Raw genomic sequence first — 17,882 nt, 5'->3', positions numbered from 1 at the left:
CTCGTCTTTTCCTGTGTGTGTGTGTGTTTGTGTGTGAGCGCGTGTGCTGTTCTCTCTATCCCTCCTCTCCTCCCCCCGCTGTATTCCTACATTTCAGTTATTCTAAGATCTCCGATCAGATATAATACGGTGCTCTCTGTACCTAATTGGTTTGCTTTTGTTGGCATTTTCTTGTGTTTATTTAATTCAGTTCCCTTCTATTCTTTTCTCTCTCTCTTTTTTTGTTTGAAGCATATTTTGGCTTAATAAGCAAACGGGTGCAGTAAGTCAACAGGCAGAGTACAAACAGCATTTGTGTGATGATAGCCAGAGGCCTTATTGCAAAGTTGTCGAGGGACTTGCGGTTAGAGCGGTCTAATGCCAGCAGCGCCGTTAATTGGCCTGAAGACGCTGCGTAGAGTCACAGGCATTAGACCGAGCTCCTCACAAACATGAGCCTTTAAATCCACAGCTCACGTTCTGCTTATTTTACACTCTAGATCAGATACAGCAGAAACAGAGCAAACCAGAACAGCGACAGCCGGTGTCTTTAGAACAGACACCCATCTATCTCCATCTCTGTAGTTGTTTTTTGTTTTTAATTGTAAGACTTATTCCGCCTTCAGTAAGATGTTGCATATTTTGCCTTCTCATTTTCCCCCTTTCCAACGGTAGCTGATAGGCCCAAACTCGGTAACCGTGGTAACAATACATACACACGCGGGCGATGGCGGCGAATGGTAAGTGGAGAGAGCCATCTGCCATTTCACGAACTCCGCGCTGAAACCTCGTGACTGTTTTTTTGACTTGATGTTGAGTTTCTTGATGCTGTTTTCTCTTGGAGCGCGTGTCACTTGCGTGAACGTTTAGCTTCCTGAGAGGCTCTGACTGAACTGAACTGAATCGTGCGCATCCTACTCAGATTCTGAACGCCATGATTATGTTAAATAATGCACCCTCTTTTATATCCTTTGTTAGCTTTCCTACGAGCTTGAATGATTTCCTTTTTGTTACTTTCTTGTTTTCCGTTCTGGTTTTAATTCTTGTGATGAAGCAAAGCGCTCTTGGAGTGTTGAATGCTAAATGTTGCTTTGTTTTCCAGTCGTACCTCGACTCGGAGGTGTATGTTGCGCAATGCCAAACTTGTTTCATACCCTCGTTCTTTATTTTCCGTTTAACCTAGTCGCTCCCTTTCCACCGCATGCTCTTTCATATTCAGTGCTTTCGTTGGTTGCATTTTGTCTGTTAACGTTTTTTCCATGTTGTTCTTCGACTCGATCATAATTTGACAATGCATGCGTGAGAACGTTTTATGGTGAGACTGTTGCATATGTTTTATTTGCTTTTTATGTCGTCTTTCAGTAATGATGTACAATCTTTCTTTAACTTATGATCTGTAACCATTTCGACAAAGTTGTCAATGTTTAATGCATGCAGTAGTATTTTTGAAATAAGTATTAACAGCTCTAGTATGATCTTTGCTAACATGTGTCTGTTTGTGGTCAGGTTAACAATGCAACAGCACGGGTAATGACGAATAAAAAGACAGTCAACCCATATGCAAACGGTGAGTTCATATTCCCAACGAGTGTTTTTTTGATGGTTCTCAGCGCTTCACTAAAAATAGATTTAATGAAAAATTGAGTTCATCTTTCTGATGTCAGTTGGAATCTTTTCTGTACTTATGGAAGCTTAAACCGACAGGTCATTTGTAAAAGTTAGAAAATGAGAGAAATATGTCAGGCTGCTCATCGCCACATTCCAGCATTGGTTGACCGGAGAGCTTCACTTTGGTCAGCCCTCTACTGACATCATTAAGACAGCAGACCTTTATCAGACCTAAAGGTTCTAGTTAGCCGTGATCCCTTATCTTTGTCTTGTGAAGGATCAGATGTAGATTCCTAGACACGGTGCGCGCTAAGATGGCCAAAATCAAATCATCCTCTCATTCTGTCTGTGTTTAAGGCTGGAAGTTGAATCCAGTCGTGGGTGCAGTCTACAGCCCAGAATTCTATGCAGGTAAGTGGATCTTTAATTCAAAACAGTTGGCCTTATGGTGCAATATATATATGATAAAACTATTGAATGGAATGGTAATTTTACAACAGTACCGGTTCTCTAATCTAATCTTGACAAAATGCGTATGGATTTAGTATATATTTGCATCTAGGGCAAACTTGCTGTTGACAAATTCAATGTAGAAACACTTTAGCATGAAAAACATCCCAATTGTTTCGACCTGGATCTTTCCGTTTTGAGCGCTCGACAGAGGATATGAAATACAAAATTGATGCCAGATATTACATTTTCATTTTCCTTCCAGATAGGAAGTTTGAAAGCTCAATATGTTTCTATTATGTTGCCTTATTTTCTTATACACTATTGTGTTACTTGGTTCGAAAAACCTACAGCGTCAAAGAAAGCGTAAGGAAATCGTAAAGGATTTCCATTTAACCGCGTTATTTGATGAAAACGTACTAGAAATCTTCCGGTTAGCGTTTATGGGCTCAGTGGTAGAGGTGTGTAAAACGGGTGACCTTAATCTACAAACGCTGGCATCGGCTGAAAGAGCTGGCAGGGAGATAGTGATTATTCTAATCACCCAAAGGGGCTGTTTCACAATGTGCGCTGGCCTATTGGCAAGAGGCTACTAGACGCCATTGTCAGCGCAGCAAACAGGGAACACATCTTTGAAAACATAATCCAGCGAGCTGCCAGACCCCCAGGGCTTCATTTCATTTTATGGGCCTTTGAAACAGAGTGGGTTTCATTGTTTGAAAGACACACTGGACTCTTTTTCTCTCGCTTCCTTCGGTGATCTTTCTCTCAACCTTGGCCATCACAGCCTCTGACCTTCCCTCAACATCATTACTGCCCCCATTATATAGGAAAATATCGAGATTTTATGATAATAGGGGGGAAATATACAGGTGATGGTGAAATCTAATTGTCTCTCCACGCAAGGGCATCAAAGGGCTGAAATATATTTTATAAATTAAAATCAATATTTTCAATTTCTCCAGACAGTCGTTTGGCTAAATCAGTGCACATTCTGTTAATTACAAAATGGCTCATTATTGATTTGCTTTCGTCTCACCTTTCAAGTGTCCAAACAGCCCACATCCCATTAAAGTGCAAATGTTTTGTTCGCTCGAACCCTCCCCGTTTCTTTCCTTAAATCTTTGTCTTAATTATAATTAAAGCATCGTTAATATGCCAGAATTGTGCCGATAACGGAAAGCGTCTTGAATCCTTTTGTTTGCTTAACAGCTGAAAATAGCTATTGGCACATCGCTGCTTAGTTTGCAGATGGAAGGACCGCACGAGTGGTCGTGCATGCCTCGTCGTTGAGCAGCGAGCAAGCCATGTCTGCGCCGTTGTTGGCGCAGTCCTTTTCTCATGCCTGCAAAACTAAAAAAAACAAATATCCTGCAGGAATAGAATTACGTAGATAGGGGAGTGCGTTTGATTCATTAGATGGTCAGACTCAAGACGCGAGGTTCATTTCAGAACAAGCCTCACCAGTCACCACTTGAAGCACCTCTCACCTGGGTAGGCTGTTGATTTAAGATAGCTTTGATGTTCATTAACAGTTCTCTGGCTGGGAGGAATGAAAGCTATCAGCAAAAGGCTGAGGGATGGCCGGCGCGCCAGACCCCGCTCGTCTGCCGGGCTGATCTCTGATTAAGTGTTACGCCTGACGGAGATTGGGTGGATGTTCGAAAATTAGACTTCCAGCTATTTACGCCCAGAGATTATTCAAATGCAGACCACCTCTGACCACAGGATATCTATGGCTTTTCACCCTAGACACACACATGTATAGCCTCTCTCTTTATCTTTAAGCCGCTTTCTTTCAGCAGTCGCGTTCACATGTGCACAGGGTTAAAAAGATTCTTCAATTATTTTTAAGAAGGCAGCTGAGTGCAAATGCGAACATGCTGCTGTTTTACACTTTTCAAATGGAAATAACTTTCGGCAAAAAAATATTTTGACAATTTAACATACATTTCAGAATTTCTTAGTTTTTGGTATGTTCTCCCCTCTTCTTTTGCTTTAATGACAACATGAACACAAGCTGATGTATGACCTGATGATCCATGTTTTTCCATCATCATGAATGTTTCATACATCCTGTGTGCTTGAATGAAAGCAAGGCAATTCTGTTCAATAATGACAACATGGTGAAGGAAGTTTGCTTATTTCATTAGTGAGCTAATAGTTAAATATTTTAAGTTAACTTTACATATAAGCAATAAGCCGTGAGAGGCTGCACATTACAGTGATTTGCAGGAAAGTTGTGGTTCCTACTTTACATAATGCCTAAAATCTTGGCCATCTGATGTAAATTTTTCTGTTATATAAATACTAGGTCACCAAGTACTATAGTTGATTATAAATTGCAGCATTAATATACAGAATTTTTACTGCCGGTGTATGGTAATTGGCATTTTAAGTGTAGTGTTTTAAAACATATTTGGGTTTAAGTTTGATTTTGTGCTTGTATACACTCATCTCGCTCTGACTGCACACACACACACACGCTGTCTGCTGCTTAGAGCCTAATGTTCATTTATTGAAGTCAGTTTCTCATTTCGAATGCTCATTGGCAAAGAAATAATTAACTCATTTCCTTAAGTGGGAAGGGCGACATCTCTGTGCCCAACATCCCAAGATTATTGAATTCTCAGCTCTGGGAAAAAACTGATTCATATTGGCTCAGCCAATATGAACTGAAATGGAATATGTTGAGCCGTAATGATTTAGAGAGTCATTTGTATTGACTGACAGATTCGCAACGCTAATGTTTCAGTGTTTTAGCATGACATCACTGTCCTTGCTCACTCTTTGATTCAACCCTGACTGAGAGAGAGAGCGCTCCCGTCTCCAGCACCTTTAACGCTTCTGGGCTTTTTGAACTTCCGAATACAAAATGATAAACATAAAAAGTGACATGAAATTAACGGAGCACCCACAGAAGAAATTTTAGGAATTTCAAAGAAGGACCAGGAAATTAGAATAAATTTGCACAGATAGGCTATCTGGAAAGACAACAAGCGGCTTTTAGCAGAAGGACTTAAAGGAAAATAAAGGCTGTGTGTCGTTCAGTGAACATTTGAGATAGCATTGTTGGAGGAAACAATTTGAAATGACCCTGACACGTGTACACAGGTGATTAAAAATGTACATTCATTAAGACTCGTCCAGTAAACGTGTTTCAAAAGAGAGCTTACTGTGAGAGTAAATACATTTGGACTACAAAGCTAACGGATGCCAAGCGCTGGTTTAAAGGGTCCGTATGGCGCGAACACGTGTTTTACTGTGTCTTTGGTGTGTTATAACTTGCCAATGCATGTATTATAAACGTAAAATTGCTCAAATTTGATTGTCGGAACAAAAGATGCATTCTTTCTAAAAGCAAATTCTCATCCAGACCTGCCTGAAATGCCTCGTGTAACCACACCCCACAAATCCACATCAGTTCGTGGTATGAGTTGAGTAGATGTATATGCAAGTCAGTACTGTCAGTACAATTGCTTTGGAGCATGATGTTCCGAATATGGTTAGTGGTGTTATATTTCCATCGCACGCTTGCAGTATTCGATCAATCACCACGCACTGGTTAACTGGCCAATCATAGCACACCTCGCTTTTCAGAGCTTTGTAAAAAATTTGTGCGTTTCAGAGGTGGGGCATAGAGGAGATACAAACAAAGCACGGTATGTGGATAATACAGCATTTTTAACGCTAAATCCTGTATACACATTCCATTACATCTAAATCAAGCCGTTTCATATTACTCCTTTAAAGTAATGTGGTTGAATCCTGAGTGTAGCTACACCGTTTTTAAAGGAGAACACTTCAAATCTAATGTTCTATTCAGAGTGGATTAGTTATAAGGTGCTGGGGTAAAGTAATAATTACCAGAGCTTTTGCTTAAATTGAAGCTCTTCCAAAATGTCTGCATGTTTTACCGTCTATAAAATCCCATCCGATTTGACATGCTAGTAAAAATCAGTGAAACACATTTCCAGCCTGTGAGCCCTTTAACAATCATTTTTTCTGACATTTTGGAAATAGACATTGGTCAATGAAAAGAAGTGTTCACTTTGTTGTGCAGTATATGGCTTTAGGGACTTTTTCTTTAGAGCCTAATACACATTTCTGGAAAATGTTTGTTTGTTCTTATAGTTCCAAAGATGTTAAATCTCATATTTTTAGCGTTTTCAGAGGACTGTAGCAAAGGTACTTTGTCTTGTTTGTAATTTGCAACACGCTTAAGCTTCGCCCAGTGATTCACACGCTGCGCAATAAAACTAACACAACACACAAAGCATTTAACATGATCAGAAAGCTCTGTGATTTCTCTAATCTCGGTGCGGCTCTTGTTTATGTATGCATTCGTAAAAGAGACTTGACGGTTTACTGCACTGAGGTTGCCGAGCGAGATGCGCAGGGCAACAAAATCTCCTGAATTGTTTATGAAACATGGGATCTGCCCAACCGTCACCCCCCTCCCCAACACTTCCCACACAAAAGCCAATGACAGAAATTATTGCACTACAAAGCAGTTGTACACTTTTATGGCTTTGATGCGGAGGCTACCTCCCGTTGGCCAGAGCATCTGCTTCACTGTAATCGCTCTCAAAGCAATAAAATGGACTAGCTCTCCTGTGCATCCCCCTGGAGCTCGATCTTGCTGTACGCTCCCATTTCTCATTCACCAGCACTTACTGTAGCTCGCTCTCTCGCCCTCTCTCTCTCTGTTTTCATCTTTCCCTCCACCCTTCATCGTTCTAAATGAAAGTGCATCCTCTAAGTTGTTTATCCTGTAAATATTCAGGCTAAATACATCTCATATTTATTTTCCCCGGGACACATTCAACACATCAAAGTGATGCTACTGCAAATATGCAAACGTGTACGCAGCATATTTGAAAAATGGCTGTCAGATGGGCTCCATGGTATGGAAGAGGGAAGGAAAGTTATGGGGTGTACATAAAAGTCCATGCGGAACATCTGGGGGTCAACATTAATTTAAACAAGTCAAATGAGTAAATGTAATGTATAATTAAGAAATATTCAAACTATGCAAGAGACACGGATAAAAGATGCACACAAGGTGCTCTTTGAGACAACTTCAATAAAGAGCATACAAAATATGACGAAATTCTGAAATACATGTACATTTTTTTTCTCAAGTTAATTTTTTTTTAAAGAAGAAATGCATTTAAATGGACCCCTGTTAATGTAACAAATTATTTTCTTTGTTGGTGTTTTGTTTAAATGAAATAATTACAATGGCACATCAATGCAGCAAAGACATTTCTCAAATACTTTTGAGTTCAATCCAATTTTTATCGTTTGTTTTTGTTATTAACCACCATTATTTTTAAAAAGATGTTAAATCAGTAAATGATGTAAATAGAGTTAAAAATAGAGTTTATTTAACTGTTGATCCAAAAACTATAAAAAATGATGTCTTCCTTCCTTCCTGTTATAAATGCTAGCTGGAAGGTAGTCTTTATTTAACTGGAATTCACTTTATTATAAAGAAAGACAGCTGTGGGCCATTGTCTGAGAGGTAGTCATATCCAAGGTGATAGAGAGTCAAATGGAACAATCCTTTCCTCTTTTCACATCACGCAAGCCCTTTCCTGAAACCTTAATTTTTTATCAGCCACATGAAACATTCAGTGCTTCTATTTGACATTTATATGATCTCATTTCACAACCCTGTTATGTTAAAGAATGGAATGGGCTGGTATTCGCCACCCCACCCCCAGCCATTTAATATTACGCTTCTGAAAAGTCATTTTCACCTCAGACGCCCTATTAAACTTAATGATCATTTAGCAACAATACAAAGCCTACTGTTTTACCAAGCTTCGGAGGTCTGTATGACTCCCATAGTTCAGTTATTACTCATTGTTAGACTTTCTAGCTAATTGCTGGTGGATATGGAGCCAGGGCACCATTCTTCACAATAGTGTATTTGTTGAGACTTGTGGAATTACACTTAATGTGGCAGTGTATTGGCGTTTCAATGGGGTCATATTTGAAAATTTTGTAACGTTTTTTTCTTTTATCCACTTAGTCGCAGTCATAATTTTTCACGATCATTTTGCATAATCTCTTTGACCCTTAGAATTAAACAGGCTGTGTTCGCTACTGTACCTTTAAACTTTAATATGCAAATGACCTCCGTTAACTCATGTTTGGCGGATCTTCGCACTTTGTTTCGTCAAGATGGGCCAAGTAGCTGAACTCTCAGCAGGCATTTCTCCTACGCTAATATGTGAACGTGGGCGGCATATGTGAACATGCTCACGAGTGTGACATCACTGTTCATCACTTATTTCAAAAGAGAATTCTACACATTCTCTGTAATGTGTGATTTTGTTATTTTTAAAAAGTGCAAGACCTTTTTGTAAATTCTGTAATAAGAAGTTTCCAACAATCTGAGCAACTGTTTTGTCACTCTAAGTGCCTAAGCAATACAGTGAAATAAGTTAAGTCACCAAAATTATTTATTAAAATAAATACAAACTAAACTAAAACTGGGAAAATAAATTCAACTTGGATATTATTGTAAAAAATGACAAAAGCACAGAACAAATAGGCTAAATTTGAAATTAAACTAAAATTAAATAATAAGAAGTCTCCTACAGTCTGAGTAATTCAAGACAAGAGAACCTGTTTTGCAATTTTGCAGTTAGCGCTGGCCCAGCTGTTACTGCAGGCAAAGCATCCCACCGCATAACACTAATATACAGCACAGAATGAGTAGGAGACGCTCAAAATGGCTAGATTGAGCACAACAAAATGAAACTGAACCCATTGGCCTGCATGGGTGTTTTGTATTTTCTGAGACATCTTAGTGTTAAAATTTGTAATAGTTTACTGAAACTAAAACTAAAGCATTAAAATCAAATAAGCATGGGGCTTAATATATTTGAAAAGCTCAAAGGGATACTCCACGAAAATGTTTAAATTGTCATCATTTACTAACCCTCAAATTTCTTTGTTCTGTTGAACACAAAGACAGACATTTGGAAAATTGTTATCACTTGACATTTCTGGGACATCATTAACTACCGTAGTAGGAAAAAAAATTGCATAATTTTGAATCAGTTCAATGTCACCCTTGACTACAATTAATTTTTTTTCCCACTATGGTAGTCAATGATGTCCCAGAAATGTCAGTTTCTAACATTATTTCAAATATCTTTCTTTGTGTTTAACAGAACAAAGAAATGTATAAAGATTTGGAACAACTGGGGGGGGGGGTGTAGGGAGAGAGTAATTTGATGGGTGACTGTATACGTCTGAACTTGGTTTGTGAGCACAGTATTATTCATAAAAGACAAAACAATCAAATGTACACTTCTGAATTGTTGTGTTAAACTGTTGTTTGCAGTGTTATGCCAGCACCTATTACCGAGTAATAATACAGAAATGTATAAATGTGTGAAAATATACAGTATATATATATTTGTTTTGAGGACTGTCAATGGTAAAAAAAAATGAGATTTTCATATTCAGCATGTTAAACTTTAAATATAAACAGTAAAACTTAAAGCGAAGCACAACTTAAAAAAAAATGGCATTGTGTTATGCATATACTTGTATACACATAACGTGGTTTCATGGTTTTCCCCACAGTGCCAGGGTTCCCATACCCAGCAGCTACAGCAGCAGCGGCGTACAGAGGGGCACACCTACGAGGAAGAGGGCGCACCGTCTACAACACGTTCCGAGCAGCCGCTCCTCCCCCACACATCCCAGCCTACGGAGGGTAAGTGAAGACACAGCCCTGCATATAGGCACTAAGACACGCACAAGTTCACCTTCAGTCCTCCCTTCCGACAGCACACTGCCACCCCCTCCCCTCACAAGCGGGCTGCTGTAACATGCATGCATCTCTACCTTACCACACAAACCAATGCAGCATGTAGCCTGAAGAGGTATATCCCGCAAGTCATGTTGAGAGTGAGCTGTTATGCCATTCTGTCATGGTCCATGGCCTTTAGCTTTTCTTTTTGTGATGTAACATTATGTAAATCTTTCCAAACAAGTGACTGCAGGAGGATTTAGGGGCAGTAAAGTGATGATTCTGATTATTTTGCTCCTGATTTCATGTGTGCAACTGCAAGCGGGTGATATTGAAGTAGACTGTGTGGGGTTCTTTAATATTGCAGGGGTCACAGAGTACAGTTCTCTCTCTCTAGTGTCTTGTGTATATTGATCAATTCATTATGCAAAAAAGCAGAAGACCACATTAGTATGCACACGGTATTGTGATGACTTTACTGATTAGACTTTGAGTGCTGAAAATTCTATCGATGTAAGTTAATGGGAGATTTTCGAAGTGTCTTACATTTCTTTAAAGGGGTCATATGGTGCGAATACGTGTTTTTCTGTGTCTTTGGTTTGTTATAAATTGCCCATGCATGTATTAGACACGTAAAATTGCAAAAATGAAAGTGTCGTAACAAAAGATGCATTCTATCTAAAATTTGTGTAACCACACTCCCACAAATCTACGACAATTTGTGGTATGTATGTATACGCAATTAAGGTGGGCGCACCTGTAAGTACAAGTGCTTTGGAACCTGGTGTTCCCAATATGGTAAGAGGCGTTACATATCTGACACATGCTAGCAGTATTCGACCAATCACTACGCACTTGTTAACTGGCCAATCATAGCACACCTCGCTTTTCAGAGCAATGAGCTTTGTAAAAAATCTGCGCGTTTCAGAGAGGCGGGGCAAAGAGGAGATATAAACATACAGGGTATGTGGAAAATACAGCGTTTCTCCTAATGTTGCTAATGACTTAAATATGATGCAAGGCAACTTAAAGGAACAGTTCACCCAAAAATGAAAGTCCTGTCAACATACTTAACATCATGCCACTACCAAATCTCTATTCTGTATTCTGCAGAAAACAAAAGAAGATATTTTGAAGAATGACTATCACCAAACAACACCAACCCCCATTGACTTTAATTCTACGGATGCATAACCACTGACACATTTCTCAAAATGTCTTCTTTTGAGCTTCGCAATAGAAAGAGTCATATGCAGGTTTTAAATGACAAACGTCTCCTTAAATGACTGTAAAGTGATGAATGCTAAAAAGACCTTTAGTCCCTCTAATTCAGTGTGTGTGTATTACTTCTGTTTTATTAACCCTGGCTATATATGGTTGGTATTGCTTGCATGGGAACATGCATTAATATTGATTTGTTTTGTTTGTGTTTGTGTTTGTGTGTTTGCAACTTTCCAGTGTTGTTTACCAGGACGGATTTTATGGTGCAGATATTTATGTAAGTATACGCATGCCGTCCTTGAATGCTCATGTACATCATACCCCAGTCCCGCTCATCCCCCTCCGACTGTAAAACAATCAATTGATTCATTGCTGTTTTTATTGTTAGTGTTATTGAATTTCTTCTTAATTACATCATGAGACCCTCACACACCTTCAGAATCATTGTGTGGAGGATAATCTAGCTTTATAGAATATGTTTGGATATTACAAAATGTAGAATAAGTACTATACATTATGAAATATGGAAATAGTGAATTGGCAGATACATCCATGCCAAGTTTGTACAATACTTGGCATCCATCTGCCATTTGCAGATACAGATTTGTGTGTGCCTATAATCCACAATCAGATCTGAAGGTATGAGTGAAGAATCTTTTATTTTTTAACTACAGTGTCAGATTTTAAGTTTACCAGATGCCCCTGGTGCCGAGGTTGTCTAGCTAGCAGGCACCAACGGCTTGCTCTCCTCATGGCCATATCTCATTTAGCCTGACACTGCCTGATGTATCTCCGCCAATTCACCCTCCTCTGGGACGAAACAAATTGTGCAGAGGACAAATGTGCGTGAAAATGGCAAAAAGGCTGCAGTAATGCTTCCTCTGTTCCCTTGTCATTAGTGGAGTACCACAGTAGCTGGGTTTGATTGTTTCACTGCGATAGGATCATCTAATATTCATTAGAAACTATCGGAGAACTGTAATGTTTATTACAAAGCCTAATTTGCCAAGCGCTATGGTAAATTTACAGAATGTTGGAAAAGGCCTGGAAAATAAAGCTATGCTTGAACGGATGTGACAAATGTGTATCACAACATCGAGATGAATGAGTTAAACAAAGAGAAACCGAATCTCTACCACATGCAGGGGTGCAATAAAGCAGAAAGCAGATCTACTGAATATAATGACGCCAACCCAGGGTGTATGATATTTCTCCATTTAATCTGTAATACGAAAAGCTTTTTGCCTTCCGCATGCGACTTGCATCTCATTTCTACAAAAAAATCCCCATAGCTGTACCGCTCCAAACAAATGAATCTATTTGTAACATCGGTGATGAATGTAAACCTTTTATATCAGACAGAGACCACCTGAAGTTAGCTTTGAAACCATCTGCACAGTCTGTACGGTCCAATGTGTAATTTTTTAAGAATATATTGACAGAAATACAATATAATATAAATATTGCATTCAGAGGTGCATAAAGACCTTACATAATGAAGCGTTGTGTTTATTACCTTAGAATGAGCTATTTCTATCTATATACACCACGGGTCCTCCTGCAAGGACTTCACCATGTTGTCTCTACGGTAGCCCTAAACGGACAAACTGCACTATAGAGTGTGTTTCGTTAATACGTTATCTCTGCAAAAGAATCGAAAATGTGAAGACATCTTAATCATGTGTCAGCCACCATAGATAGTCCCTCGAAAGGGAGAGTAAATTTAGCCACTAGCTAAATTCAGCTAGATGCCACTAAATTTCATACACCGGACTTTTAAATAGAAATCTGCATTTACATTTGACAATTTCTGGGTAAAGATGCATTGCCGCATGAAAGCCGATCTAAAATATGTCGGCTCTGACCCTCCTCAGCGCCTAGTATCAAAGGCGACTCTGATGCGGCTCAGGATTGGTGTAAATTAAGGTGCATTACTCCCGCTCTAAACTACGTCATTGTCAAGATAAACCCAAAACACGCAGCAACATTTTTTATAGTCAATTAATAACAACGCAGATTTTTTAAATAATTCAAACATAATTTTTACGTTTCATTTTTTCACAAAATGATTTAAATGTTTGGAATATTTTTGTTGTGAAGTGGCTGTTTACTCAGGCAGGCTGTGGCACAGTTTGAATGCATAATGTACATTTTTGAGTCTGTTTTTTCAGCCAATAAAATAGTTTAGATGCGAAATGCAGATTTTTTTATTTGAACTCATGACATGAATTGTTTAAATTCCTCCATTAGCTCCTCTCCTTCTTAAGGATAAAACCTTACTGTACGTGGGACACGATCACAGGCGGCCATGTTTTTCCGCGTTTGAAACGGCTTCAAAAATTTGGTTTTGTAAGAGATTATGTAGTGCTGCGCATACTGCAGGAGTTATTTCTCGTGTTACTTAAGCGGATGCGTCTGCGCAACACGCGCATGAAGTCGAAGACATAAGAAATCCCAAACTTAACATTTACCGTTTACCTCAAAACAGTCGTAATAATGTAAGTGTGCTTCGGTCCAGATCGGACAGTGACTTTCTGGCTCTATAAAACATCTTTTGGCGTAGTTCAAAATGCGGTAAGGTATCCGACAATGACACATTTCTTTTTTAGTGTTTGTTAGCTGGGAAATTTATTTAAAATGTTGCATTTATAGCCTAAAGTAGAATATGCATTGTTATTAGTTTCAGTATTTCTATTCTTAAATGTATATCGTTTAATTTAGGGCATTATCAAATTAGCATATTGTTAGAACAGTGCTTTTGTGGTTATGTTCAGCATTATTTCGCATAATTTGAATTCCTGTGTAAATGCATTTATGCAGCTTTAGAGCCACATTAACGGTATGTGTAAATACACATTTATGCCGCTTCAGATTTGGTTTCTGTATCGCCTTTGCCATGTAAAGAGGCCATTAGTCCCTCATCCTAAAAGCAACAATAGCAAATTACACTTTGCTGCTATGTCATAACTAAAGGTCTTCGATTCGCCCCCAACCTAACTAAGTGTTAGAAAATAAATCATCAATGGACAAAAAACTACATTGAGCAATTTCATGATCTTTAAGAGGTTTTCATTCAGACTCAAGCCAGACCTTAATTGAGACCCTACATACAGTACATCAACGAGTGGATGTCACCTAAGTAGCTATTGTAATATTTGCATAAAGCACTAGAAAGGTTGCAGAGAGGCTCTCATTCAGTATTATCCTCCTCACTGGAGTTCTTTCAAGTGTGCCGTCTATATGCAGGGCCATCAAGTGGACGTGGCAGGCAAACGCACACTTGAGTAAAAGTAAGAGAAACGCGCCATGCGCATCAATAACCACGATAAGCCCGATATGTCCGCGCGCACCACGGACAGATAGGAGCATTTAGAAGTCAGCGGAGCTCTATCTATCCCTCTCGCTGTCTCTCTCTGTGAGTCATAATGATAAATCGCACCGGCACTCCAGATGCGCATCTTAGCGTTAAAGTCCTGACCACTGCTCTCGCCACACCTCCACACGCTGTCAGTTTCCCCGAGGTTAGTTGACCAAGCCTAATGGAGCTTCGGAGACATGTAGATGCCCGTGGCCCCCGTCTGTCAGAGATGACAGCACTGGTGAGTAAAGGGGCCCGGCTCGATCCTTCAGCTCTGCGGCCCGTCACACCGCTTTTACATACGGCCCCAGATGCATCACGGCCACATGTCAGGCGAGGCTTCCCTCACTCGCTGTACTCGAGTAAATGAAATGGTTTGTTAAGGGGCCGGCCATGTGGTGGGAGCATTGAATTACTCGGTGAGTCATTACGGAGAGAGCAAGAGAACGAAGTTGAGCGGAGGGGCACGGGGAGGAGCTTGAAGAAAAGTGTGGGAAGGAAATGCAGTAATTTGTATGGCAGGGTAGAGTTTTTAAAGCGACTTTTTGAAGTGTTATTTAAAGGAATAGTTCACCTAAAAATGAATGCTCTATCATTATTGACTCACCCTCTTGTCATTTCGAAACTCTATGGCTTTCTTTCTTCTACAGAACACAAAAGTAGATACTTTAAAGAATTTTGGTAACCAAACCGCAGTGTTACCCATACGATATGGGTCCATACAATATAAGTCAGTGGGCATCGCCGCTGTTCAGTCACCAACATTCCTTAAAATATATTTTTGTGTGTTTTGCGGTAGAAAGAAAGTCATACAGGTTTGTAATGACAAGAGGGTGAGTAAATTATGACATAATTTTCATTATCCCTCTAACATTATAGGGGAATTCAAGGGAATATTGAACCTTCTCCAAATATACAAATCAATGCATCGTCGCATATGTGTTGTTCACTTAATGTGTTTGGTCTGTTCACCCTTACTGCACATCTGATGTTACCGTTCTACATGTTGAGCTCTTTTACCAACGTTGGAAAGAAGTAGCGTAGTATGACACGGATACATAATTAATCCTCAGGCGTGCGCACGAGAGGAATAAGAAAGTAGGTTGAGTCACACAATGCACCCACATAAAGCTTCTGCTTTGTAATTAGATTATGCATTTTTAATAACTATGATTATGACATGTTTCGCCTCTTTCAGAGCATGCCATGAGATCGCAAATCCACGAACGAATGCGATGTAATCACCAGCTGCAGTCTCCCTTTCCCTCACTCCATGTCTCTTAGTCTGTTTTAGATGTGAAGTGTTTGTCACGTCATAGTACATAATATCACTCCAAAATGCCCTCCCCCCCACCCTTTTATTGTTTTTAAAAGTCTAAACAGCTGTGTACGGTTGAGCTAAACAGCCCATGTGAGCAAGTGTGTGTTGTGTTTCCAGGGTGGTTACACTGCCTACCGATACGCTCAGCCTGCTACCGCTACCGCTGCTGCCTACAGTGACAGGTAAGGCACACACCACTGCCTGCACACCACTGACAACACCACCTTACCCGGCCCTCCGGCGGGGCTCTTCACACCCGCCCACCCCCGCCGAGGCGCCGTCGTTCTTTTTCACCCTTACTCCTCTGAAGTCAAACTCTCTCCCTTCCTCACGAGCAGAGGCAGGCACGCAAAAAAGGCCGGCCTGATTTATTAGCCTAATTCTCCCCTCCAGTGGCGACGGGGGTGGATATCACAGTGCCCAGTGCAGTAATTGGCAAATTAAATCAAATGTGATGTCACCGCAAATGCAATGGCCAAGCGCATCCGCGGCGGAGCGACTGCGACTGCAAAATGAAGTGGGATAGACCTGACAGTCCTCAGAGATGAGACAAAAGCCCATTTGGCAGGACGACCGGAGGAAATCGCCTTGGCGTTCCATTTTTATTTCCTCTCTTGTCAATTGCGAGCGTAAGCTTATTGCAGATGGCACGCGATCGAGAATAAAGCGAAATCCCGGCCTTGATGTGATTTGTAAAACATCCGCATGACATGAAAGCATATCTGCTCATGACTGTAAATGGTAATAATGGTTGTAATGCTGTCATCCAACATGTAACGACTGATATTGTGCAGCCATAACTAGATGAAGCAACACTTGATTATCATGTCATCTTAGCGGCACTGTCATAATCTGTCAACAGTTTCCCTGCATGCCTCGATAAGTGCTGTGAAACACACCCGGCCGGTTGTGAGTGGTGATCATCATCATTACATCATGTTTATGTGCTCATCCCGGGTCTTCAGAGCGCGTGTGTGTACGTACGTACGTGTAGCACTGCGTCCATCGCAAAGAAAGCTCATTAGCCGTGAATGGGGATGATTTGCATCAAAGTCTTGTGTTTTTGTTATTTTTTGAAGCGCATTTTCTGATGTCTGCCTATTGCGAGCTGCATGTTGTTGAGTCTGACTGTACGTCGTCTTCTTACATGCAGGGATATCTTTGGATAAAAACAGTGCGCCTTTAAAGATTCAGACAGTGTCAGACAGTCATACAAAACACAGGTATTGATTCAAAGGACCCTTGTTCATGTTGTGGGGGGTTCGGTTATGAAAAATCTTTTATGGTTTTGCGGTAATCTGATTTTCTGGTGGTTCGATTACTTTCCCGTTAAGCAATCATGTAAAGATCTAGCTCTAGCTGTAGTTGTTCAAGGTAAACATTAAAATGATATTTCTTTTGTATCTATAACCTATGGCGGTGGAATAAAATCTATCACAGTCTATAGGTAATAGCCTTTTAATTTATGCTATGTTTCTAGAAAACAACTTTATTAAACGTAGATTTAAAAAGGCAATAGAATTTCATAGGGAATAGAGAGCACTACCTTACATAGTGTACCTTTCAGTTCACTGGCACAAATTTAGTGCCAGCAGATCTAAATTACGGGATAGTCATGTAAAAATGAAAATTCTGTCATCATTTACTCACACTCTTGTCATTTCAAACCTGTTTCTTTCGTCTAACACAGAAGAAGATATTTTGAAGAATGTTACATAACAACAGCTGTACCTATTGATTTCTATTGTATGGACACAAAACCAATTGAGTCAATGGGTGCCGCCATTGTTCGGTTATCAACATTCTCTAAAATATCTTCGTGTTCGCAGAAAAAAGTCATACAGGTTTGAAATGGCAAGAGGGTAAGTAAACGATGACAGAAGTCTCATTTTTGGGTGAACTATCCCTTTAAACTGGAAAATAATTCTTATGGGGTTAAATTTCAGAGCTACAACTAGCCAGAATAATGTGATAAAGACTTAAGGGTCTTATAACTCAGTACACCTTAGCAACCACATAGCAATGCCCTGAAAAGCACCCACAATGTCTGATATTGCGGTGCCAACTTTTGCGCAGACAAAGCACCCTTCAGTAGATATGTTGGCACGACTACTTGATTTCTTAAACTAGGCGAGAAAGCTAAAAAAAAACTACAAAGGCTGACAGAG

General features: G+C 39.9%; 1 protein-coding gene across 9 annotated transcripts in view; it reads left to right on the top strand.

The window, feature by feature from the left end:
- The window catches only part of rbfox1 (RNA binding fox-1 homolog 1), a 213,301-nt gene that overhangs the window by 186,698 nt on the left and 8,721 nt on the right, over nt 1-17,882 (top strand). For all 9 annotated transcript variants that reach the window (XM_056752519.1, XM_056752515.1, XM_056752516.1 and 6 more), the window contains 5 exons: nt 1,486-1,546; nt 1,945-1,998; nt 9,646-9,778; nt 11,273-11,312; nt 15,832-15,896. In XM_056752519.1, the coding sequence (XP_056608497.1) occupies nt 1,486-1,546; nt 1,945-1,998; nt 9,646-9,778; nt 11,273-11,312; nt 15,832-15,896 (353 nt within the window). The remainder of the gene's footprint in view (nt 1-1,485; nt 1,547-1,944; nt 1,999-9,645; nt 9,779-11,272; nt 11,313-15,831; nt 15,897-17,882) is intronic.

The sequence above is a fragment of the Triplophysa dalaica genome, chromosome 7 (assembly GCF_015846415.1).
Source record: "Triplophysa dalaica isolate WHDGS20190420 chromosome 7, ASM1584641v1, whole genome shotgun sequence".
NCBI classification, from domain to species: Eukaryota; Metazoa; Chordata; class Actinopteri; order Cypriniformes; family Nemacheilidae; genus Triplophysa; species Triplophysa dalaica.
This window is presented reverse-complemented; position numbering and strand designations above follow the sequence as displayed.